We start from the raw sequence: 26,970 nt of genomic DNA on the forward strand, positions 1-26,970 counted from the left end.
AAGGCACATTTCACAATGACTAGTTTCCTACTGTAGCAATACAGGAAATGGGTTGTAATACAGAATAATCAGACTTCCGCATTGGAAACTGTGGAACTGAAAAAGTTAGGCTACAAGCATAATACAGCCAGTTTACAAAATATATATAATAGCAGGTATTAAAGTGCCGGGGGGAAAAACTTGCATGGAACCACACATTTACTTGAACAATGCACATCGTCCCAAAGCAACTTTACCTGGATGAAGAGGTTATAACGTTTAGAATCTATAAGTTTGACCCTTATAGATTTATCCCTGATGAGCAAGTCAGTGGTGACTATGGCAAGGAAAAGCTCTGTAAGATGGTTGAGAGGAACCAGATTCATTACACCTAATGTTCATTCATTATAGTTTTACCATTTTTATACTTATTAGATGGAGATCAACACTGGCTAACTCTGGTAAAGATGGATATTGATTATATATTAAAAATATATATATTTAATATTTAATTAGATTTAATTCTGTAGTGATTATGTGCCAACACTTGTACATAAAAGTCTGAAAACTGTCTTTACACAGGCATAACATTGACATTATGGCCTGTGAAGTGAATAACACTGATTATCTCTTCATCATGGTACCTGTTAGTGGGTGTGATATATTAGGCAGCAAGTGAACATTTTGTCCTCAAAGTTGATCTGGTCAAGTGTAAGGATTTGAAAATTTGTCAAGAGTCAACCTGATGCACGTGGTGAGTGAAGGCTGGTCTGTGTGTTCGGATCCAACAGACGAGCTCATGTAGCTCACATTGCTGAAGAAGTTAATGCTCAACAGGTCAGAACTGTTTTGATAGCAAAAGGAAAACCAACACAATATTAGGCAGGTGGTCATAATGGCAACAGATTGAACAGTTAAGGTTTTAAAGGCTGACTAGAAGAACGTAACTGTGCCCGAGTGGCAGTTTTATAAAGGTTTTGAATCTAGTGTTGATCCTTAAACCTGGAACTGTCCATACAATCCCATTCAATTCAAGCAAACCTTAAAAGATGCATTTCACTGTTTAAATGCTATGAATGTATTAAATATCCATATCATATTACACAAGTACCAGACTGGATGAAAACAACAGAAACAGCACAATGAATAAAAGCCAAAGAACCACCCACATTAACCTAAAACCCAGTGAATAGGGACATATTCCCACCCCTAGTCAGATATTTTCTGGTAGCACCATCATGACAGGACATAAACTTCACAACCTTCTGGGGATCAAGGATTGCTGAAGGTAAGGTTTATCTCAGGAGTTTCTCTGAATTTACCTGTGTTTAGAATGATTTATTATTATTATTATGTTGCTATTTCTATTAATGTATTGAATACATAGAACTATATACTACACTCACACTAATACATTGTTAAATAAACTGTGATCTTATGAGCAACATGGGGATGCATTCTTTCCTCTTTTCCTTTCCTCAGATGCGTCTCTTTTTTTTAGTGCTGTTTGAAATGTACACACTGAGCTCCGTGCATGCCTACCCTGATGGATCTGTAGCATCAGCGTGTAACACTATGCTGCCGAATCACCCGAGCTTTGAGCCTCAGACCACCACAGCGCTGTACAGAGTCACAGTGAACCGTGTGGCCTGCAGACCTGGAGACATGATCACAGGTCATACAGGATTCTTGATTATTATGAGATCAATAGGAAATATAAATGAGATATTTCTAGAAAATCAGGAAAGAAATCAAACAAAAGAGAAATCACATGTATTTGCAGATTCAGAGGACAGAAATGGTCTGCTACAGAACACGCTTAGCAGCAGTGTGCTCTTTTTCTCACGTCTAATTAAGACAGAGATCATGTTCAAAATATTGTAGCTATTGATATTTACATGTAGACAGATGTCAAGAAAGACCTGAAATTGCAAGTAAATAAGAAAGCATGATGGAACAGAATCCACATTATTTACTAAATATTATGCACTTTCAAACCATTTGTAGTTACATGTAATGCTGTGGAACATCACTTACACTTTAGAAGCTTTAGGAGCTGTTCCCTCGCTTGATTCTCCATGAAGCAGAATAAATGCAGCTTCTATATTACTAAAAAGAAACCAGACTGTGCAAACTCGACCAGTTACCAATGCTGACAGTGTAGATTTCTTTTAAATGTTTTCTAATGATCTAACATAAAACCTCACAACTCTTACGGTTACATATATTCCTTTGTCCATCATGTCCCATTGAATGAGTGGCTACTCCAGAAATAATAGCATATTAGACCAAGCACACTAATTTAACCCCTTTATTTTAGCTGGAATTATTGTTAAAGCTACTGAAATATCATCTTCTGGTGAACCAGAATTCAGTTATGTGGTCAATGGTATAGGATAACATAAATTACAGAGCTAAATGTGAATGTGTCTTTACCCACTAGTGACTTTGGAGTCAGTGAACAGCATAAAATTTGAGGGCTTCATGCTGCAAGCTCTGCCAACATCAGGAAAAGGTGCCCAAGGTTCATTCATGGCAGGAGACGCACGTCTGGTCCGACTGCACAACTGTTTCAACATTGAAGTTGCGTACAATTTTCATATTCACAGTGCTCATCATTGAATTACATGCTCTTACACTAAATTGGCAAAAGTTCAGACACCTGGTCATAAATGTGGGATGTGCTTTTCCCCCCCACATTTAGTCCCAATTTGCTATTCTAACTCCCTCCACTCTTTTGAAAAAATTTACCACTAGATATTGGAGTGTGCTTATGGACATGTGTTCATCAGCCACAAGAGTGTTAGGAAAGTCGGGTACTGATGATGATCTTGGGTGACGAGGCCTGAGGTGCAGGCCACTCTTTACAGGCCACTCAAAATAACAGTTCCAACAGATCTAATCTAACCCTAATCTTTCCTAATTTAATCCACCATACTCTGATTTTATTTAAACCTAATATAATTTTAAAACAATCAAATCTTTCCCAAACAATTCCTAATCTAATTATTACTTATTACTATCTACTCGAAGTACATTTAAAACAATTTTAGCCTATTGGTCTTTTATGCTCTTTCCATGTGGAAGAGTTTTATTACAGAAACATGAACAAATGTAATGAATCAGTTTTTTCTGGTCCCCAGAAATCAACAATCAGCCATTCTGGACCAAATGAAATAACCCAACTTGAGGTCATGTGGGTTGCACCGCCATCACCTGCTCCAAGCAATATTACATTCTGGTACTAGAGCTTTTGCATGCATTCACGAGAGTTTTTTTTCTTTTCTTTTTCTTTACCTGATGAGTGATGCAGTGTTTTATTTGACCTGATCAGCTCACAGAATGAGGCTTTGTTTTGCAGTGCAACTATTGTGAGGAACTATACCGAGTTCTGGACCATGGTGAAGAGCCCCCCTATCCTGCTGTCCAACAGTCCTACATTGGCTGTGAACTGTCTGGTAAATACAGGGAAAATGTAATGTAATATAAAATTAATTACTTTTCCTACTATGTCCATTTTCATTATCAAAACACTTTTTTACAATCCAGATGATGCTGTTCAACATCCTGATTGCACTTGGGCTCTTCAGATCCTCATCTTTAACTCTGCTCTGATCTCTGGTAATGGAAGCCACTGCAAATATAAAGATTTGAATCTGAGTAAAAATGATGAAGTAAATATTTCACTGTGTATAGAGATTAGAAAATGTGGATGCTTTGGAGTCGTGCAACAAACCCATTTGAAATCTGGAAACCGGCAAACGTATAATAAAAAATGTTTTCACCAGTTTTTCTGCTAATAAACGTTTTTAAAAGTTATACTTTGGAAAAACCTGATGTAAAACTTTATAACTGTAGACCAGCTTGGCGCCTGCTGCATTGTTGCATATAGTCAAGTCAAGTCTATTTGTATAGCGCTTTTCACAACAGACATTGTCTCAAAGCAGCTTTACAGAAATCAACAGTTAAGGTGAACGGTGTGCATTTATCCCTGATGAGCAGCCGTGGCAACTGTGACAAGGAAAAACTCCCTTAGATGTTAAGAGGAAGAAACCTTGAGAGGAACCAGACTCACAAGAGGAACCCATCTCATTTGGGTGACATCAAGAGTTTGATCATAAATCTTCAACAATACAGAACACTGGAGAGTGAGAATTAACATGAGCACTGGAGTATAAGATCATAAGTAATGTTCTTTCCACAGTCTTCTACAGTAATTATGGTTATAAAACTAAAAATATAGAAGTCAGTTCAACAGACAAAAAGGTAAAAACAGTTATTAACTATGTGAAATTTCTTTAACGTTCGGCTTATAATCAGATTCCACAAAGGTCAGAAAAACAAAGGAAGTGTGTTTATACACTGTAGAGATGACAGGAAAGATAATAAAAATATATATATTTATAAAACCCAACTGAATGAAGACCAGTGATCATATGTAAATATTTATTGAGGATTTAATACTGAAAACACTGGTATTCAGAGCTTTTAAACAGAGGCCTGTCTCAAGTGAGCGAATTTTCTTGACGTTAGTTGAGAGCATTTGTCGTTCGTTATATCAATTTAAACTCCAAATAGAATCAAGTCCAGGCCTGTGGATGACCATATGATGTAACCACTAAAATGTCACAGTGAAATTGATATGATAGTCTTGCATGCTGTGAATGGTGAGGTCTGTGTTTTAATACCACACTAGACTTTTTTTAAATCTTCACACGCCAATGTAAGTCATTACAGAAAACACAGAACATTTTATTTTATCAGTTATGTTTGCTGAATAAAGGAAGCAGCCAAGGAAATGCTAGCACACACTCTGGCACTCTTAGACAGGGATTTATTACTTTTATTATTCTCACAATGGTGTAAACCTAACCCAGAACACGAGTCTACAACATGAAAAGCCTTAAATTCTCGAATTTCTTTACACATATGAGACAAAAACACAACAGCAGTGTACAGACTACACAAACACATCACAATACGCTAGCTGCTAGCACACAGTGACACAGTTACAGACACAGCAGCAGGACCTACAGGCTTCAATTCAATCTCATTACTGAGAGAGTTACTTTAATTCTGTATTAAAGAGACTCTAGTTTTCGAGGGATGTTGTTTTATATGGAAATACATGATGGAGGTTGAATTGAGGATCAGACACTGTGAGAAATACCGTCAGAGCGCGGTGAGGCTCATGTTCGTACCGCACAGTGCACATTCACGGTCGTGTAACGTTTCTACTGGCTCCTGAAAGCTAAAAATATTCTGGAAGACTTGAACCTTTAAACAGCCTCTGAAAGGTTAAAGGTCATGAAGGACCTCCAGAACAGTGGCAATGGACCAGGCCTGGGTCTCGCAGCTGAATGAGCAGTACTGACCGTTTTCGTTCGTCAGCTCTGGCAGACCCCTCCATGGGGACCTGAAAACAAAACACAGCATCGTACAGTAGGGTTCAGCTACATATTATCTATCAGATTCAATTAAGCAGCCTGAAGGTCTTATTGACCGGAATCAGCTGAAATATTAACATACAGCAGAGCACAACTAATCAATGCTAGACAAAAAAATCTTGCGGCTTCTCCCATTAGGGGAGCCATTGTTGTTGTTGTTTTTACAAAAATTATTTTCACAAATGATTAATTTTATATTTTAGAAATCCGAATGGGGCAATAGAATGGAAGTACAAATATTTCTCCAGACTCAGCGGAAAATCGTTCAAATCAAATTCCATACTTCTTCATAATGTGTAGGAACCCTGTCGTGTTCACTGTATTTACAAGATGATTTCATATGAAATCGCTCATACCTGAGGAACGTTTTCTGATAACCTCACATTTAACGTATTACAAAATCCAAGACCAATTCCAAGAATGTAAATACAACTGCAATGTAATTGCTGATATACAATCTGAATTCTTTGGCGTTTATTAACACAATTAGGGAAATTAGTATATTGAAAGATTTCATATAAATAACAGCATTATATTGCACATATAAGAGAGTTACCGGTATATTGTTACTATATTGTTAAAGGCTTATTCTCACCGTCGGTGTTCTAACAATAGATTTTCTCACGACTATAACATTCAAAAGTTGCATGAGTCATGTGATTGCGGGTGTACGATGATAACCTTTTATGTAAAAGGCTCTAAACTGTACATCAGCATGAACAAGAGTTAACAGTGTGTTTGAGTAAATGAATGGTGTGTGAAAAGGAAATATATAAAAAAGGTGGATATCGTTATCATTTTCCCACACCATTGAATGAAAAAATGCTCAGTCGGCAGTCCCCAGTGCCTGTCACAAGACAGTTTTCAGGACAGAGGGGCAAGTTTTTGAATAATTATGGTTTTGACAAAACAGGCTAATGAGTGAGCTAACTGGATTTAAGACAATCCAAAACATTAAGAAAAAAAATGGTATTTGTTGGCAAATTAAACAAGGATTCTGTAGATAGTGAACTGTTCTAATGTCTGAAGAAGTTTTTAGAACCGAATGACAAAAGAGAATTGGTTTTCAGTTTTGCATATTATTTGTAATTTACTGTAAACCATTTAAATATTTTAGAAGGAAAGCCTTTTAGACAAAATATATAAAAATGTAAGATTCTGTAGATTTTTGTAGAAAAGCCCTTGACTATGGAAAAACAGCACTCCAGAGCTTTTCACGGTTTTCTTTTTTTAAATCTAAGAAACGCAACGTTTTGGCATGGTTACCTCTCCAAATGGACGTAATGGCGAGAGAGAACGTTCTTCACCAGAAACACTGTCTTGTCGTAGGTTTCCTTTCCGAGCTTCTTGGCGAAATATAACTTGGCACGGAGGAAATAACCAACTGGCCAAAGCCATTCCTGAAAAAAAGAGAACAAATATACATACAATCAAATTAAGAATCTGAATCAGGAATCAGTGAAGGAAGATGATGTGAAATTAGCGATCAGGAAGCAGATCTGATTTGTCTCACAGGTCCTTGGTGGTAGTTGAAGCCTTTGGCTAGGTTGTAGTTATCGTTGTCGAGCGAGTTGTCATAAACACCACAGTAAACCATGTCACTGTTAAAAAACAAATAATTAATTGGAAGAAAATGATTAATATAAGATTTAAAAAAAAGGTTACATTTGGGACAGAAAGCAAGTCTTACTCTGGATCAAGTGTCTTCATTCCTAGCGGTCCGAGCAGCTTTTCTTCAGCGATACTCAGAGCCTCCCAGGCTCTCTCCACTGTGAACAGCTCCGGGGCCTAAAAAAAATAAGACAAAATTTGGGGGTGACAACTTGCTATAAATCAAACAGCCCATTAAAGAACAAATTAGAAAAACACGAAACAATATAAGTAATCTAAAGCTCAGTTCTTACCACCACCATGGCGATGGTGAAGTTGGGTCTGAGCTGGTAGTCGCACCACGGGCTCGAGGCTCCACAGCTGTCCTTATAAATCCCCCTCTTATGGACCAGCTCGGGATGTTTCTCATTAGGGTCTTTAAAGTCGTGAGACACGTAGAACATTTTCTCAAAACTGTCCTGGATTTTTCTGTTCCACTCTTCATAGGACACAGTGAGCGGTTTACCTGAAGAATGAATAATCAGAATACTTTATTGATCCCATATCATCCCCATTTTATAAAGATGCTCCACTTTGCAATAAATGAAATACAATAAATAGTGGGATGTTGGAGTGTGTTGTGTTCTTACCATCTCTGTCGATGGTCATGGTGCTGTAAGGGAACAGACCCCACTTATGGAGTTCCACCAGCCAGCGTACGGCTGACTTACACAAACCCACGATCTCCACAGCTGAACCGTCCCTGTTACGGTGACACAAAGGCATGCACTCAAACTGAAGACAGACCACAGAGGGTTTGATGGGTCTTACAGTAGGATCTCCACTCTAACTAGCCAGCATTTACCCACATACATAAAAGCCAATAACTTTTTTGCCTCACGCAAAGTCTTCTGTATACAGTACAGTGGAACCTTGACACTTGTGACCTCGATAGTTCGCGACTATTCATTTGGAACCGGACTAAGAGGAACTTGCGAAAAGTTACTGATAGTTCACGAGAAGCTGTGAGTGGCTCGAAAGTCTGGAGTAACATTTCAAAACACAGTTTGTACTAATAAAAAACTTAGTTATTTATAAATTATTGCATTATTAATTTAAAGTAGTAAATAAAATATTTATGACAAGTAATTCACAATTATTTTTACAGTAAAGTACATGTACAATTTCCATTGAAAAAGGAACCATTAAAAGGACAGAGTCAAAACCTTGTGATATTGTGTTACTCACGAGGGGTCATAGAACGTAATCTCTGCAAGAATTGAGGTTGCACTGTATAGTGTTGAGCCACATTTACTTGTTTTTAAAGGTGTACACAAACACATTGAGCTAATGCGCTTTGTTCACATGATGGTTCATTTTTACATTTTTAATTATTTCTGCTGTTTCCTATATTATCAATAATTTATGTCATGTTGATCAAAATATATTATACTGGTTCTCACCTGAATAGTTTTAAACCCAAACACATCTAGGCATTCATTTCTAGCATAAGTCATTAAATGCAAAATGGTTAAAACAGTTGTCATAATTTGTAAGCATATCTTCTTCACATTGCTATTATAGATTTTTTATGCAAATGTGGCTTGAATTGATTAATTGTGCAGATTGTGCTTGAATTTGGCTAATAAAGGGGAGTGTACGGCACCAGATCAACTAGTTCTCTATGTAAAAGGGTGAATCCTGTCTGGTGTCTGGCAATCAATAGCCAACATAAAGTACCGTATTTTTGGACTATAAGCCGCTATTTTTTCCCCACGCTTTGAAGACTTCAAGCCCCATAACATTAGACCAATGAAATTGCAGAACGGGTTTAGGTGAACCAATGAAACTCTTTATATTAAATCAGATGGGCTCCCACTGAATCGGGCCGCACCACATCATAAATATGGGTGAGGTTCCTCTGACGTTTGACCTGCCGCTCACTCGGACTGTCTACAGGAAATGTGAATCATTCGTCACGCTGAAAACAACGGGGCATGAAAAAACACACTTCACCTGTGTTCTGAGCTGCACGGCATCAGGAGAAAAGCTTCACAGATGATGATTTTTAAACGCACGGCGATGCCAAAAGATAAACTCTCGAGAGAAATAGTTGTGGTAGGCTACTGTTTAGATACAAGCCGTGTAACAGACACTGTCTTTCATTAAAGCCTGTGTAAAGTTCATTAGTTTCAGTGTAGACAGGCTTATAGACAGGTGTAGCTTATTTACGTTTAAAATAAAAATCTTTGTCAAATTCAGTGGGTGCGGCTTATATTTGGGTGCACTTAATAGTCCGGAAATTACGGTAATACAATTACTAAATTGTCTCTTAATAATAATAAAAATAAAAAATTTGTCAATCAGGTACCAGTTACCACTTTAATACACAAATACATGATCTACCAGACATAAAAAAGTAAAGAGAATGAATTCGGGTTTTGTCCGTGTTTGTGAGTATGTGATGTACCTGGGTGTAGCAGGAATCCCTTTATTGCGAGCTCGTTCGCTTTCGCCCATTTTATCCATCCAAGTGCCGCAGTTGAAGCGATTTCCTCCGTACACAAAACCAGTGTCTGGATTCACCTTGGCCACTATGTTGAATCCTGGCAGAAAAATTCACAGCGAAGCAAAACAAGAAGTTTTTAGATTTCAAATGTATTATTTATTATACATTTTATGTTAGCACTGTTCATATTTTAGTACAGCGGTCAATGTGATACCTTCATCTCTCATGTTACGATCGATCTGTGGTCCAGCGTTCCTCTCTCTGAACTCAATGCCCTTCATGTGGCGCTGGAGAGCTTCATGAATTACATCACACAGAGGCTGATCCTGCATGTGAACAGCACAAGACAAATCATAGATTGTACACCTATACTACAACCACATCATGCATACTGTACATTACTATACCTACATCTGCTATATTGCACACCCATTATATAGAACACATTCATAACCGAACCAAATTTTATATATATTTTAAATGCTGTTGATGCTCGATGTGTGTTTTGGCAGCAAAAGGGTACAAACACAACATTAGGCAGATGGTCAATGTTATGCCTGATCGGTTGCTATAAAGTTATGCTTGGTCAGTGGATGTATTTATGTATATACACACACACCGACCAGATATAACTATATGGTAACTGATCAGAAATTCATACTACTTCATCATACATACAATACCCACATCTCTCATACTACTATGACATCATACTATATAAACCTATATTGCTCAATTCTCTATTCTACACCTGTGTGTATGTGTGGGTGTCTCACCACAGTGCCCGGTGCCTGAGCCAATGCATCATCTGTAGGGTACATCCTGGAGACAGGGCACTGGAGAATAGCAACGCCATCAGGCACAATGCTGCAATAATCCTGAATACACTGCAGCCACCACCACACAGCATCACGGCAGTTAAATCGCGCCGCTACCCCCTCGCCAAGCAGGTTGGGGATCAGGCCGTGTCTCAGAGTGCCAGCAAAGGACAGGATAATGTTCCTGACAGAGAAAGGGATGCAACCCAAACATTCAATAATGTCCATTTACAGATCTCAGACTGCAGAATAATAGGTGGCTTCTAGATCTAAAACTAGATGGATTTATTACTCATGCTGCAGATTACCTGGCCTCCAGGTGACGACCAGTGAGCAGCAAGAGACCTCGCAGGGCGATAAACGTGTCTCTGCCCCAGCAACGGAAGATTCCGGCGGAGAAATGAGGCAAGCCTGTCAAAATTTTAATGAGCCAGAAATATGTACATTACTATGCTGAAAAATTCATCACCTAATGATAAACAGAACTTTTATATAATTCCTAAAAATCCTTCACTTCTAGTCCTTTAACCAGTTCAAAGTTGATGTGATACACAAAACTATACATACCGTATTTTTCGGACTATAAGCCGCTATCTTTTTCCCACGATTTGAACTCCGCGGCTTAAACAATGAAGCGGCTAATTTATGGATTTTTCCTGGGTTTTTCCCAGTTTCACAAGCTTCAAGCCAAAAAAAAAATGAACCCCATAACATTAGACCAATTCAATTGCGAACAGTTTAAGGTGAAGCAAATGAAACTCTTTATATTAAATCAGATGCGCTCCCACTGAATCGGGCCGCACCACATCATAAATATGGACGATGTTCCTCTGACGTTTGACCTGCCGCTCACTCGGACTGTCTACAGGAAAGGAGAATCATTCGTCACGCTGAAAACAACCGGGCATGAAAAAAACACACTTCACCTGTGTTCTGAGCTGCACGGCATCGGGAGAAAAGCTTCACCGATGGTGATTTTTAAACGCACGACGTTGCCAAAAGATAAACTCTCGAGAGAAATAGTTGTGAAAGGAAGGAGGAAGACTGAACAATGACATTCTTGGTAGGCTACTGTTCAGATACAAGCCGTGTAACAGACACTGTCTATCGTTAAAGCCTGTGTAAAGTTCATTAGTTTCAGCTTATTTATGTTCAAAATAAAAATCTTTGTAAAATTCAGTGCGGCTTATATTTGCGTGCGCTTAATAGTCCGGAAATTACGGTACGTGTAATATCTGTGATGAGAATGCAGGTTCATGTGTTTATCAGTAACCTGCTGCCATGGAGACGCAGTACTGTTCCTCCTGCTTGGTGATCTCACTGATGCGTCGTGGGACGTCGTGCAGTGCAGGAGAGAGGGGTGGTAGGGCAGGAAAACGACCCACACCACACATTTGCAGTGAACCCAGAGCCAGCAAACGGACAAAGGTTGAACCATCCTGCACAAACCTAACGTAAGGTAGACAACAATAACAATAACTAACTCCTGGATATTTCTGTATGTTCCTGTATCACAAGTCAGTTAGTTAAACATTCATGAAGATGAGAAATAGATTTTATATGTATTTTTAAATGTACAATAATGTACAGTTTCATCAAACTGTAATGTGGCATTGTTACTATAAGTTACTATATAGTTACTATAAGGTCATCAGTTAACATAAGAGACTGACGGTGACATCTGTTTGAAGGTAGCATCTAGGGCTTTGCTGTATGCGCCAACCAGGATGGCATCGAAGTAGCAGGGGATGAGGTAGCGAGGGATGTGTTTCAGGTAGCCAAACATGGCCTCAAACCACCTACCCACCTGCAAAGAGCGAAGAAAAAAAAAATCCAAATATACACTTTTCCTATAATACAAAAGATACACTTTTTGCCTATAAATAATTAAACAGGTTCGCTCAATTATATAGTAAATTACATCGTCATACAAACGTATCTATTTCCCTTAAATAATTTAGTGAAATGTGTTAATTGTTGCATAAAGTGATGTATCTGTCACTTCCCTTAAATTTAATTAAGACCAGGAAGACTTTATTGCAAAACTCATAAATCCTGTGTATGTTTTTAGCTAAAATATAATCTTCATTTTTCCTGCAGTTTATTGTAGTAAAAATTTGCTCTTGAATTTCTTTTTGCCCACAAAAACACATTGCTGGTATTTTCCATTTCCTACTAATCAATTTGCTGCAGTTTATAGTATTTAATAACAGTAAAATACTACCTTTGTTCTCCTTGTACATCACATTTTGTTCACATGCTTTGGTTTTCGAAACACTCACTCACTGTAGTTTATAGTCTCAGAATGCTTACCTCTCCGAGCACATCTTTGCGAGCCACCAGTCGGTTACTAACATAGTCGATCATCCAGTCTCCCTGTCTCAGGTTATCACAGAACGGGTGGCCCAGGTCGTTCTTAGGTCTGATGTCGGCCATGACTGAAATCAGGCCTGTAGAGCAAATCCACATACATCTAAGTCAGAATCTTACATGCTGTTCATTACCGCAGTCAACCAGTCGCCCTCTGTGGAAAACCTTGCACATAATTAATAGAGAAATTATCCGAATTGTTTAAACTCTTTTCATCTTCTTCTTTTCATCTTCTTTTTGTTCTAAACTGAGCATCACTTATAAAATCTTAAACCTCTTCACTGTGCAGGAACAACAGAGAATTTGGCAAGGTCTAGACTGTACCTTGCAGGCCACCATACTTGAGGGTTGTCCACCCAGGGATGTTATAACAGCCACCACCGTCCTCCTTCTCCTCCTCATCGCACCGGAACAAAAGCGAATTCAGATCAGCCAGGGTCAGCTTGTCCATGATCCTACGCACAAGGAAAACATACAATTTATTCTTCTGCCTCATCCTTATAATATCATTCTTCATTTCTTTTTGAATATCTCCACAATATCTTTATTTTAATATTAAAATATCTCTTGCATCCCTCAATCAATGCTAGTTAACTTCAAACTCAGTAACTAGATCAAATACACAATAGAATACGGATAATTAAGAAAGGTTCCCTGATGTGTCTTTAAAAGAGAAGCTGATTGGCAGCCAGTGTATTACATAGACATATGTGTGTGTGTGTGCGTCTATCACTTACTGGCTCAGTGGGGTCTTGAGTATGGTGGGAGCATTCTCGTCCAGCACACTCCCTGCTTTGTACTCAGGGTTGAACTGAATGAGGTGACTCCTCAAAAAACCCACAAGATCCTGTGACTTTGGATCCAAACTCACCCTACAGAGAGATACAATAATAATAATAATAATAATAATAATAATAATAATAATAATAATAATAATATTTAATAGATTGAAGTTAAATTTAAAAAAAAAGCCACCGCACAGTGAAATTATATTTATTATACTGGATAATTACATATTCATTTATACCTCAAACTACATACAGCTAATAAAATATATTAAATTAAAAAAAAAAAAAAAATAATAATAATAAAAATTACTCATATACAGCAAAAGAAAGGGAAACAACCTATATACAACCTGAAACTCTGAGTCTGAGAGAATTAGCCACTGAATAAATCACGGCTATATATGAGATTGTGTAAATATAACCTGTAATATGTTCAGAACCTGAAAGCGATGACGCTTCCAGGGGTGAGACGATTGAACTCGATCTCCTGCACAAACTCGCTGCGACCTCGTGATGTCACTTCAGTCTGCTTTACCACACCGCTGTCCTTCAGCTGAGACACAAAAAACAGCACAACTGAGCACAATTACAACCAAGTAATAAACTAATAGACTGACTGACTAACTGATTACTGCAATCAGTAACTACAGGACAAACCACACATTTGTGTAAAATATTAAAATAGTATACATTCTTCTCATCCCTAATCTGTAACTGGACTACACATACGTAATAAATCCTTTTGGAAAGATTTTGATCTGCAGCCCACTTTTAAATATATTGTGGGGCCTTTTCAGTCTTTTAACTAAAATAAGAGAGATATCAATCAGCATGTAGAAGTTATGTCAAAGAGCAGGATGTTAATGTTTACTGACCCCTAGTGGCTGCACTGCGCAATAACAATTACAGTAAAAACACTGAAAAGCCTTCATCATCCCTCAACCAGTTCCACGTCCATCGTAAGTAAAGATTTGACTTGTAATTCCCAAACAGTTGATATATAAATGAGATCAGGAGAACAAAAACTTGATTGTGTGAAGTTTGAGAGCCCCTGTCTCTATTAAAAACGAAACAAACATGAAGTATAACTCCAAAAATGGTAAAAGTAGCCAAAAAAACCTTGGAGTGTGTAATTTTACACAGAGCCTTTGTTTCTTTATATAATCAGACTCAAAGCTCTCATTAGGCACTAACCTGAATGTGCTCTTTAATCTCCACTGTGAACTCAGGCAGGCCATTAATGCTCTTCTCATCTTTTTTGTAGGCACCGGCCTGAGTCTCTACCATCCGAGCCTCCAACACCACCTCCTCTATCTTACCTGAAAGGGGGAAAAAAAAAGAAGAAGAAGTGAGCGAGAGAGAGAGAGAGAGAGAGAGAGAGAGAGAGAGAGAGAGAGGAATGGAGAAGATATTGATTCTGAACAATACACTTTTAAATTATTTTTATTATTATTATTATTAAACTTGAAAACATACACAACAATACCAGGGCTATAAAAAAGAAACGAGAGTTAGCGCAGTGTCACTGTGGCTACTCAGTCTTTACCCAAAACACGATTTGTGGTACGTTGCAAAAATCTGATTTTGTTTTGCATATCGAGGAAGTGAATTAATAAAGGATGGAAGCAATGAAGACATTTGTTAAAGTATGCTTACCCAAATGGGGTCTAACAAATGTAAAAAGTTTTATTTAATCATTTTAATTTGTGTCAATTAAATCGATTACTCAATTTATGCATTGTTTTATTATTTAATAATTTATTATTAATTTATTCAATTTTTATATTGCATTAATTTGATTTATTTAATTTAATTTTTTATATAGTTAATTTTTTTTTTTTTATAAAATATAATTGTATATATATTATATAACCAGCAGACATTTTATTTACACGGTTTTAAAAAATTTAAACTGTTGAAGTGCACAAATAATTAATAATAATAATAATAATAATAAAAAACTGTGTAATAAAAGTAGCAATCTTATGTTAAAAAAACAAGGTACGCACTAATCCGTGAATTTTGTGTACAGTTACACCCTGAATGGTAACTGATACAATCTAAATTTCTGTTAGATTATTTAATGTCATTGTTAAAGCTGTTTGTTCAGGACAGACCATTTTTTAACTGAAGAAAAATAACCTCATGGTTGTTACAGTGACTCCTCGTTGAGCTGAGCCATGCCACACCCCCATTTTATTTATTTTCCTATAACAGCACACCCAACAATTTACACACTTTTTTAGACTCCATTTTAAGAGTTTGTCATGACATTCACCTGGAATAAACATAGGTGGAACCTCAGTTGCGTATTTATGCTGTTTGGGGTTGCGGAAGGCGGTGCGACACACGGCCACGACAGACTGGTGCGAACTGGGAGAGTGACGAGTAACGGCAACGATGTCTTCATCCACCTGATCCACAAACACCTGGAGAGAGGCACACACACACACACACACACACACACACACACACACACACACACGCGCACATTACCTGTGTGTATAAACAGCTAGGGAAATCTTAAAAGCATGAGCACAGACAAAACATTAAGAGGGAAAATCAGCAACATAACATTATACACAAACCACAAACACGCATAGATGCAAACAATTAAATTCAAGTAACCTTTAATAGACACTGCCACAAATCACCTTTATAGACTGAGATCATTTTTTTATTAGTACTTATAAAAAATGTATATACATCTTTACATTTATACCCACACAGACACTTACTCACACCGTGTGCTCACCTGGTTGAAGCCGTTGGCTGCGAGCTCTTGGTGCAGGCGGTTCAGAGCCAGCTTACCAGCGATGATGCCCGTCTGTGGCCTGACTTGTCCAGGGCTGGACTTCGTAGCCTGGGGGTTCCACTTTTGGTAAAAGCGCTCCTCGGATACCACGGAGATCTGTTGAAAAGTATCCAGCTTTTGATCATTCTCTCTTTATTAAATGTACTTGATAAAAAGGATGTTGTTTAAGGAGCGGATTAGAATTTTTCTTTTAAAAACCAGACTCTGGCATTTAAAGCCTGGTACACATCAAATCAGTGTAATCCGAACTGGTAACATGAACAATACTCTAACCCTTGGTAAAGAAATACACAAACATTGACCATTTCTCATAAACTCGTGTAGTAAAGAGTGTGATCTTACCTGATGAGGTACGAGCTCATCATAGCCTCGAGTGCTACCGGTGGCACAGCAGGCCATAGAGACGATAGCAGAGCTAGGCAAGGAGTCGAACGCGGAACGGATCTGCAGCACATACGCACAAACAACACTAATTGTCAATTTATGTATATAATACTGTATACACACTTTATGTAAGCATGGAGTGACTAAATGAAAATATCTTTGACAAGTTATTTATTATATTATATTTATTTTTAGTTATTTACAGGGTGGAGTGGGTGGAGAAGAGTGGCAGGAGTGGTTTGTGATAGAAGAGTATCTGTAAGAGTGAATGGGAAAGTTTATAGGACTGTGGTGAGACCTGTGATGTTGTATGGATTAGAGACAGTGGCATTGACTAAAAGATTTAAAGGTTTTCGTTGGGAGTGACGAGGATGGACAGAATTAGAAACAAGTTTATTAGAGGGACAGCGCATGTAGGACATTTGGAGACACGGTGAGGGAGGCGAGATTGAGATGGTTTGGACATGTGCAGAGGAGGGACATGGGGTATATGGGTAGGAAAATGCTGAGAATGGAGCCACCAGGTAGGAGGAAAAGAGGAAGACCAAGGAGGCGGTTCATGGATGTGGTGAAGGAAGACATGCAGGTAGGTGGTTTGAAAGAGGCAGATGTAGAGGACAGGGGGATATGGAAACGGATGGTCCACTGTGGTAACCCCTAATGGAAGAAGCCAAAAGAAGAAGACGACAACACTATTTTGAGATGTAATTGCTCTATGGGTTTACTCCTTCTAGAAATAAACCCTTATAATTATGATCTGATTAAAACAATTTTCATTCACGCAACAAATCTCACAATTCTGACTTTTTTTCTCGCAATTGTGAGTTTATATCTCGCAATTCTGGAAAATGCAGATTTATGAATCCTATTAACAAATTTTTTTTTCCATGTCTGCGATTTCATCATGGACAGAACGTTAGACATAGGTTAGACAAAGAACAATCTCCAAACATTTTGGTACCACCTCGTAATTTTTCTGATTTTATTTATTTATTTTATAATAATGATTATGATTGCCTGTTGTGGACCTCTTAAGCTATAAAATAGTAAAGCTACTGATAAGTAAATGAGATGGTTGCTTGGTTCCTTTGCATAAATCTTTGGTGTGTTACCTGAATGGGGCATTCGTTGTCATGTGTGATGTCCAGGAACATGGCATGGGCGATGCTGGGCACCAGAGGACGAAGGCTCGGCTGCAGGAAGGCTCCAACAGGCTCACCACCGTAACGGTACACCAACCTACCCTCCTCGTGACTGTCTCCGGCGCTCATTGCCTCTGTCGCACACAAAGTACATGAAGAATTCGAACACTACACAGGTCAAGATACAGGCTAGTACAAAAAAAAAAAAAAGCTTTATTTGCACAGCTGAAAACGTATACAGTCCTTACTCTAGGTGCAAGAACGAACATATTACACCTTAATAACATTTATTCCTTTAACATTACTCTGTGATATAGCACAAATGCAACAACGTACATCAACATGCTTTGTTGAACACTCAGCTAGCTAATTAGATTTACAAACACAACGTCATGCTAAAGGTGCTCATTAGCTGTTAGCTGTATTAGTGGTTAAAGGCTGAATCTCTATAATACTCTATATCTAATCTGTTGTTTTTTTTTAGCTGTTTCAGGCTGCTCCAGGTTTATTCTAAAGCTATACATATTACTCTACTAACTTTAAGTGGTGTCATGAGACACTTTCTGTGCATGTGCAAATAGTATTTAATTGTTTTCAAATTGGGTGGATAAAAAAGTGGCATTAAAAATCATAATAGAATAGCACTCCTCTGAATTAGATATTTCTTAAACAAGCAATGATACACTATGTGGACAAACGTTTATGGACACCTGACGTTAAAATTTGTAGATGCTTTCTGAACATCCCATTCTACATTTAGTCCCTATTTACTATTGCCATCATCAAGGGCAATAATAAAGTCAGGTACTGATGTAGATGAGGTGAAAAGGCCTGGGATGTTGTGAGTGTTCGTATTCATCCCAAAGGTGATCGATAGGGTTGAGGTCAGGGTTGAGCAGGGCACTCAAGATCTTCTATTCAAACTGTTCGTGCTTGAACAGATTGGGGTCTCCTAGTTTAAATTAAGGGAAATGTTTATGTTACCATATCCAAAGACATCCTATACAATTGTGTGGCTACAACATTGTCGTAACAGTTCAAGGAAGAATCACAAACCCAGAAAAAACAGGTGTCCCAATACGTTTGTCCATTGAGTGTACTGTTTTTATATGAGGCTTTTTATTGAAAATTTACAGTTAAAGGTGTACTGAAATGTACCTTTTGGACATTTTGCCCCCTCCAATGCCCCTTCAAATCTCATAAATCCTCATAAACCATAATAAAAACTAAAAAGGTTTTTAAATTGTAATTTGGCTTTCAAGCAGGTGAAGGTTTTTGAAAATGATCACTAATTCTAGTCGAACGATATATTTCGGGGGGTGCAGCTTTGTGTACATTAAATCTATTTCCACTACACACAGTTAACCATTAGAGAACAATTACAATTCAGACATATAGAAAAAACACCCCCTTACTGAAGCCAGGCTACGTGTATATGCTCAAGAATCTACAGATTATACTATATTATGGATCCAGAGAGTAATAGTTTAGATTTTTATTTAGATAAATACTATTTAAAATGATTGCACCTCATTACCTATTATGCACAAGTATAAATAATTTACATTTCCTTATAACAGTAAACAATTATAGTGTGTTTGCTTTGAAAGTTATACCTCTGATAAGGGAAGTGATGCCTAGTCTAGTGACAAACACATTGTCAAGCTCCTCGCTGCCTGTGAAGAGCTCAGCCACCACGTACAGGTCGGGTCTGATGGAGCGTGCTGCAGCCAACATGAACTACAACATCGCACAGGCAGGGGTTAGAGCAGGAGAGAGAGAGAGAGAGAGAGAGAGAGAGAGAGAGAGAGAAGTAGTAGTAGTAGTAGTAGTAGTAGTAGTAGTAGTAGTAGTAGGTATGGAAAAAGAGTGGTAACAAAAAAAAAAGTAGGAAGGACAGAGAAAAATATGAGACAAGAATAAAAAGAAAGAAAGAAAAAAGGGCTAGAAAAAGAGGATAAGAGGAAGAAAGAGGGAGCAGGAGATGAGTTAATGTGACAGATAATTAGATGGTTAAATCAAGAAAAAGGAAAAAGCGGACAAGAGAAAGATGGACAAGCAAATGTTGGAGAAAGTGAAATAGACGGAGAAGGAGGGACAAAAGACACATAGAGAATCTGTTATGATTATGCTACATGCGTGCACACACACACACACACACACACACACACACACACACACACACACACACACACACACACACACACACACACACACACACACACACACACACAGTCCACCCCCGCAGTACCTCGGATCAGGCTGTTTATTCCCAGCCGATTTACAAACACATTGTCAAGCAGTTCGCTGCCTGTAAAAAGCTCAGCTATGACATACAGATCAGGCCTGACCGCCCGGGCTGCACACAGCATGGCCTGCAGAGTGAAAACACTCTGTCACTGTTCATGGCACTTCTCTACACACATACAGGTAAATTATGCCAGGTGTAAAAATTTAATACAGCATACAAATTAATAAATAAATATTTTTCTGTTCATTATTTTTTTATTAATTGATCAAATAATTGCTACCACTACTACTACTACTACTACTAATAATAATAATAACACGAAGAAAAATTGCACTCCTATTTTTTTTTTTTTTAACAGAACCTTATTACAGCCAATTATTTCCCTGTGGCTGAAGACATATTATGCGTTCTGAAGGGTCTACAGCACTGTTGTATTAAATCCAGTGCAAGGGAAAATTTTGTTTTCCTTCGTGGCAATAAGCTGAACATACAGTAGTAGATATTTACATTGATCACAGATCATTTAATAAATGTAAAATGCAGCTAATAATCAACAAGAACTTACTTGGGGCAAACAAAATGATATTGCCTTAATGAGCAATCCTATGTGTTTTAATTAAAAAGGAAAGTAAAGACAAGGCTTTTGCTTGCCACATGTACTTTACAGCACTGTGAAATTCTTTCTTTGAATATTTGAGCTTACTAGAAAGCTGGGGTCAGTGTGCAAGATCAGTCAGGATACAGCCCCTCTGGAGCAAAGAGTGTTAAGGGCCTTGCTCAAGGGCCCAAAAGTGACAGCTTACCAATTCTGGGGCCCGACCTAACGATCAATAACCCAGAGCCTTAACCTTAAGTGTAGCTCTGCTGCTAAAAACATTACAGACTCATTAATATTCACACACATTCAAATCCTGCAAATAATTGAAGTGATTCTAAATCGAATGCAAAATAATAATAACAAAAAAATAATAATAATAATAATCTGACAGGCCTGAAAGAGGGAATAAAACAGTTCTGTGTAAAAAAGGCTAAACATTACAAAAGCACATGAATCAGACAATGAATAAACTAGACTTGTGCTATTTTATGTGTAGTAGCAGTGTAAGCGCCACATAAGGTATTTCAATGGGTAAGTCTTATACTGTACTTATTACAAATGGTAATAATGGTAATCATATTCATAGAACCCAATAGTAACGATGGTAACGTTTCTGTATGTGTACCTCGGCTACGTGCAGCGGTGTTGAATGGCAGTTGTCCAGACGAACTCCGGTGAAATACTTAGCTGTGATCTCTGTATATTTCTGCATGTGTGCCCACAGATATGGACAGTCCTCGGGTTTACTGCCGTACCGAAGCTTCACACTGTCTCCCCAGCAGATTAGCTCTCGCCTGATGTACACATTAGAGCCTGAAACAAGGCAGAAAGTGGCTTTGAGTCCAAAAATAAAATAAAAAAATTGCGAAAATAAAGTCATAGAAACAGCTGCGTTCATAGAGATGAACAAAATCCATGTGAGTTTATGTTAACATTTCGCTAACTAGGATTTGTACATAAAAAAAATATATATACTATTTAGACCTACAATTTGTAAACACCTGACCATATGATTCGTATGTTCTGTTTGAACATCCCTTTCCAAATGTAATCCCCTTTTCCTGGTATAACAACCTCCACTCTTCTGGGAAGAAGTTCCACTACACTTTGGGGTATGCTTATGGAGATTCTTGCTCATTCAGTCACAAGTTCATTCCAAAGGTAGGGATAAAGTCAGAGCTCTATAGCAGGCCACAAAATATTTTCCACTCCAGTCCATGCAAAGCATATCTTAATAGAGCTTTGTGCACAAAAGCATAGTGGTGCTAGAAGACATTTGAGGTTCTCAGTTCAAGTGAAGGGAATATTTTATCCTACCCCATCCAAAGACATCCCCAATTGATCGCCTTCAATGTTTCAATGTTTCTAGAAGAATGGGGAAATATGCTTTCCCAATATTTTTTTAATGTATTGTATTTAATAGTTTATAGTCAATAGTGAATAGAATCCATAACAACCAGGTAACTGAATGGTTTCAGTGTAAACCAGGTTGCTAATTTACTTTGATTCAGACCTGGTTTCCATTTTAATTCAGTTCTGACCTGGTTCTGCAAAGTTCCTCAGTGGATCGTCACCCATCACCCAGCCATTGTGAGCTAGAAAGTGACATGCTTTGTCTGGCTTGTCCATTAACGGAAGATCCTGCTCCAGAGGCAACTCCTTAAATGGGAAGGTGAAATACCTGCTCACACATGAATAAACAAAATAATATCAGAGCGCTGATATAAGCCAAGAGGTGTTTATGTAAATGCTTTCGAAAAGACAGTGGAGCAAACATTCGATTCAATTCATTTTATTTGCATAACGCTTTTAACAATGGGCACTGTCTCAAAGCAGCTTTACACAGATAATGGGGTAATAAAGAATGAATAAACATGTGCGGTCTTGCCAAGATCATTTCGGTTGCTAGGAATTTAAAAGTAAAATTTGCCATACAGGGTAACACTCCATATGTACGATTGCTGTGCATAAAACATCTGATAGGCAGCTAATGTTAATGCTAAAAATGTTAGCATGTTAGCTAAAAAAAGTTTCTACTTTGTAAGCTAACACACACACACACACAGCTCCAGAATTATTAATATTTATTGAACACAGTGAAAAAATTATGGGGTGTGTGGATAATTACTTCAATCTCACTTTTAATTGAATTAAACGTTAAAAACACTGGCTACATTATATTGTGCGCATGTAGCAAGAAATACATGTGTAATCTGATTAAAGGATCTGACATTTTTTATCCTCTTTTTTTCCCTGAATTTTATCCCCCTAGACTTCCAATGAAAAACAGCAATGAATAGAAAATAAGACTTAATAAAAAGACATATATAAATATATCTGTCAAATTATGACTGCAATAAATTTGGGGCTCAAAAGGCATTTCATAATTGACAAAATGTCCTCCAAAATAGGCACACGGGGCGAATATTAAATAATTTATTCATAGACATTATCTGATGTGCTTTAGTAATATTTTTCAGTGTAACTAAAAGTTACCGTGTAACCAGGGGATGTTTTCGGGTGATGGGGCCGAGTTTGGGGCCATGGTCTGCCAGGCGCTCATAAAGGATTGTACCGATGGAACAGTTAGCAGCCTGAAAAGGATAAAAAAAATACAGGAAACAACACAACAGAGAATGAGCTAAATTACCGCACTACACTAGCTTTAGGAAATATGTTTAGCACTAAAACATTATTGATGTCAGATTCTATTATTCATTGTTCTGCCAATTTTCTTAAAAAACAATTTTTATTTTTAATACTGTATATCCTATCATTAATCTGTAATCAAAATTCACATCTCATATTGGTTTGCGTAAATTTTCTTAATTAGCTTTTGTGCTGTAGTAATGTGTATAATTAGTGCATACTGATTAAACTAATAGTTGATTGCTGGAACAATCGGCAAAAATCAATAGGAATAGTTTTTCCGGGTTGCTGGAGCAATTAAGAAGGTTCGCTGAAGGTTCGTCTCAAGAGCGGCCTCTAGAGACGAATCACCGATGCCATGTGCCTTTTTTTGGATAAAGTGTCCCTTTTTAGTAATTTTAGATTAGTAACTGCTTTTATACTATTTTAGGTGTTAATTTTTGTTGTAGTTTAAATGCATCTTATATTTTCTTCAACATTTATTAATATCCATTAGGCACATTTTCTTGATTCAGTATACATATACCAGGGTTACACTAATTATAGTCTCAGTCACGCAAAAACACAATCACTTGTGTAACAGAAACAGCTCTGACCTGCTCCTGATGATAGTTGATTTCTCGAAACTGTTCTCCGTTCAGTTCCTCCAGCCTCTTCCTGAACCAGTTACAGCAGTCCTCTATAGCTCCTGGACTGTTCCTAGAACAGCAAAACACAATTCACACCAGGGACTGTGTTAAGTACCAAAAATATGCACTCATAGTCCATCTGGGTTAAAATTATACTGTATTAATGAAGCCTTAATGCAAACATTCTATGACGTCCCTTCAAATATGAAGATTTGAAATATCGGTATCCCCTCCCTCTACATTTAGCTTTGCATTCAGTGGTATCAAATGCAATGCTAACTGTAAACACACATCGTACACAGAGGCCCCTTAAGCCCACACCCAGCACACTTTATAACACTGACCCATTGGGCACAAAGAGCTCGAGAGCTAAATTTAAGTCCACTGAGCTCCCAAAACGCCTATACTGGGGGTCCTGGATGATCCTGAACGGCTTCTTGCTGTCCATATTGCTCCAGTCAGGTTTGGCCCCTGCACACATGGTTAGTTTTAAAGGGATAAACAAAGTTAACAAATTCAGGCATTTACAAATTATGAAACTTGAACATGAATGACCCTAATTGTATAAATTAGTCTTAATTGCATACATCTCTTCTATTTCAAATATTTGGCTTGTGCAAAGGAATACAGTTGTGTTCAAAATTATTCAACCCCCAATGCTGTAAATGGTTTTAGGGAATTTAGTGTACATTTGTAATTGTATTCAGAATGAAATCCTACAAGGACTTCTTAAAGAACCATATGCAACTAAAATGACATCAATTAGTTTTGTAATACAGTAGTAAATGTTTCTTTTGTGAATTCATCATTGACATAATTATTCAACCCCTTAAAGACTACCACTCTGAAGAACAGAGGTTCAATGAAGTGTTTTCAATCAGGTATTGAAAACACCTGTGGATATCAGGGAGCAGCAATAAAGCCTAATAAGCACCAATTAGGCAGCTTTAAAATGACTGTGATACTCAGCTCCTTCTAGACATTTACTGGTGTGGTTACAAACATGGTGAGGTCAAGAGAATGGTCCAGGAAGACAAGAGAACAGGTGATTACTCTTCACAGGAAGGGCAATGGCTATAAGAAGATTGCAAAGATGTTAAACATACCAAGAGACACCATAGGAAGCATCATTCGCAAATTCAAGGCAAAGGGCACTGTTGAAACGCTACCTGGTCGTGGCAGAAAGAAGATGCTGACTTCGACTGCTGTGCGCTACCTGAAGCGTAGAGTGGAGAAAAGTCCCGTGTGACTGCTGAGGAACTGAGAAAAGATTTGTCAGATGTGGGTACTGAAGTTTCTGCTCAGACAATACGGCGCACCCTGCGTAATGAAGGCCTCCATGCCAGAACTCCCAGGCGCACCCCCTTGCTGTCCCCAAAGAATAAGAAGAGTCGACTGCAGTATGCCAAAAGTCATGTGGACAAACCACAGAAGTTTTGGGATAGTGTTCTGTGGACTGATGAAACAAAATTAGAACTGTTTGGGCCCATGGATCAACGCTATGTTTGGAGGAGGAAGAACAAGGCCTATGAAGAAAAGAACACCTTGCCTACTGTGAAGCATGGCGGGGGGTCAATCATGCTTTGGGGCTGTTTTGCTTCTGCAGGTACTGGGAAGCTTCAGCGTGCAAGGTACCATGAATTCTCTTCAGTACCAGGAGATATTGGATGACAATGTGATGCAGTCCGTCACAAACCTGAGGCTTGGAAGACGTTGGACCTTTCAACAGGACAATGATCCCAAGCATACCTCCAAGTCCACTAGAGCATGGTTGCAGATTAAAGGCTGGAACATTTTGAAGTGGCCATCGCAGTCACCAGACTTAAATCCGATTGAGAACCTCTGGTGGGACTTAAAGAAAGCAGTTGCAGTGCAAGCCTAAGAATGTGACTGAACTGGAGGCTTTTGCCCATGATGAATGGGTGAAGATACCCGTAGATCGCTGCAAGACACTTGTGTCAAGCTATGCTTCACGTTTAAAAGCTGTTATAACTGTAAAAGGATGTTGTACTAAGTACTAAGATTGAATGTCACTTGGGGGTTGAATAAAACTGATAATGATGTGAGCTCAGAAAAGACATTTGTGGTTATTTCATTGTAAATGTTATGTTATATTTGTCTGACCTACACGTGCCTCTTTGATTTAATTGTAAGCAGGATGACTGAATGATCATAATCAATGTCAAACCGACCAAAACAATCAATTTCAGTGGGGGTTGAATAATTTTGAACACAACTGTATGTGGACCATTTGACTGCATATGTAATGTGTGTTTTACACAAATAATTTGTGGTCATTTTCTAAAAGGGTCCCAAAAGACTAGGGGACATTTTTAAAAGATAATTCCATGATCTATAAACACAATACATTTGTTTTTAATAAAACTTAAAGGGTTAACACAAAGATTAGATTATTTGAAGACATTTCCCGTGTAAAATGTATTTATTTTTTGATGAAAAAGCTCACCAGTTTGGAGTAAAGTCCTGAACTGCTCTACTATTGGCTCAACTTTGACCTGGAAGAACTCCCACAGCTTAATCTTAGGATACACATCTTGCCAGAAGATTCCACGGATAGCCTACAAGAAAAAGAGTTTATACCAACTTCCTGCATCTGTACAAACAAGAACAATTCACACACATGCACACTCACATTTAGATGCTGCTCGTTGCACAGGAGGGCTGGGATTCCACGCTCAGTGTATTTCCCGTCAGCAATATCGCAGGTGACGTGCCACAGAGCTCTATCCAGCACCCATGCGGGCCTCAGGTGGGGCGAGTTCACCAGGTTATAACCGCACTCGGGGTGTTTCTGGATCCACACGCTGTTCGAAGCTACACGAGGAAAACAAAGCACAAAGGATCATGGGAAATTATTTACCGGCCTGAAAAAAAAAAACGATCACACACACACACACACACACACACACACACACACACACACACACACAACACCAGAGCTTCTCAACGTAATCACTTACACTCTCACACTTCTCTTTTC

At 38.1% G+C, this 26,970-nt stretch overlaps 2 protein-coding genes across 3 annotated transcripts in view; one reads left to right on the plus strand and one right to left on the minus strand.

The window, feature by feature from the left end:
• Positions 1 to 924: 924 nt before the first annotated feature.
• si:ch73-14h1.2 (putative ferric-chelate reductase 1) lies at positions 925 to 3,701 on the plus strand. The gene is made up of 6 exons (XM_046863417.1): positions 925 to 1,267; positions 1,462 to 1,654; positions 2,423 to 2,562; positions 3,123 to 3,220; positions 3,341 to 3,437; positions 3,529 to 3,701. Exons 2-6 carry the CDS (start codon positions 1,462 to 1,464, stop codon positions 3,592 to 3,594), a joined length of 594 nt encoding a protein of 197 aa, XP_046719373.1. The 5' UTR covers positions 925 to 1,267; the 3' UTR covers positions 3,595 to 3,701.
• Positions 3,702 to 4,796: 1,095 nt separating this feature from the next.
• Positions 4,797 to 26,970, minus strand: part of agla (amylo-alpha-1, 6-glucosidase, 4-alpha-glucanotransferase a) — a 34,374-nt gene continuing 12,200 nt past the window's right edge. The window contains exons 6-34 of one of the 2 annotated variants that reach the window (XM_046863002.1): positions 26,623 to 26,804; positions 26,437 to 26,548; positions 24,314 to 24,440; positions 23,937 to 24,039; positions 23,188 to 23,285; positions 22,233 to 22,372; positions 21,317 to 21,504; positions 19,459 to 19,582; positions 17,813 to 17,976; positions 16,659 to 16,760; positions 16,257 to 16,412; positions 15,780 to 15,930; positions 14,696 to 14,820; positions 13,942 to 14,054; positions 13,451 to 13,585; positions 13,038 to 13,168; positions 12,657 to 12,793; positions 12,017 to 12,150; positions 11,617 to 11,792; positions 10,652 to 10,754; positions 10,302 to 10,527; positions 9,740 to 9,851; positions 9,487 to 9,622; positions 7,667 to 7,779; positions 7,331 to 7,542; positions 7,117 to 7,214; positions 6,940 to 7,027; positions 6,693 to 6,826; positions 4,797 to 5,395 (exon numbers count right to left, since the gene is read on the minus strand). In XM_046863002.1, coding sequence (XP_046718958.1) covers positions 5,278 to 5,395; positions 6,693 to 6,826; positions 6,940 to 7,027; positions 7,117 to 7,214; positions 7,331 to 7,542; positions 7,667 to 7,779; positions 9,487 to 9,622; positions 9,740 to 9,851; positions 10,302 to 10,527; positions 10,652 to 10,754; positions 11,617 to 11,792; positions 12,017 to 12,150; positions 12,657 to 12,793; positions 13,038 to 13,168; positions 13,451 to 13,585; positions 13,942 to 14,054; positions 14,696 to 14,820; positions 15,780 to 15,930; positions 16,257 to 16,412; positions 16,659 to 16,760; positions 17,813 to 17,976; positions 19,459 to 19,582; positions 21,317 to 21,504; positions 22,233 to 22,372; positions 23,188 to 23,285; positions 23,937 to 24,039; positions 24,314 to 24,440; positions 26,437 to 26,548; positions 26,623 to 26,804 — 3,938 coding nt within the window. In that variant the 3' untranslated portion in view covers positions 4,797 to 5,277. Of the gene's footprint in view, positions 5,396 to 6,692; positions 6,827 to 6,939; positions 7,028 to 7,116; positions 7,215 to 7,330; positions 7,543 to 7,666; positions 7,780 to 9,486; positions 9,623 to 9,739; positions 9,852 to 10,301; positions 10,528 to 10,651; positions 10,755 to 11,616; positions 11,793 to 12,016; positions 12,151 to 12,656; positions 12,794 to 13,037; positions 13,169 to 13,450; positions 13,586 to 13,941; positions 14,055 to 14,695; positions 14,821 to 15,779; positions 15,931 to 16,256; positions 16,413 to 16,658; positions 16,761 to 17,812; positions 17,977 to 19,458; positions 19,583 to 20,093; positions 20,218 to 21,316; positions 21,505 to 22,232; positions 22,373 to 23,187; positions 23,286 to 23,936; positions 24,040 to 24,313; positions 24,441 to 26,436; positions 26,549 to 26,622; positions 26,805 to 26,970 lie in introns of both variants that reach the window. The other variant, XM_046863001.1, reaches the window with a different exon arrangement.

Source organism: Silurus meridionalis, chromosome 12 (assembly GCF_014805685.1).
Source record: "Silurus meridionalis isolate SWU-2019-XX chromosome 12, ASM1480568v1, whole genome shotgun sequence".
NCBI lineage: Eukaryota > Metazoa > Chordata > Actinopteri > Siluriformes > Siluridae > Silurus > Silurus meridionalis.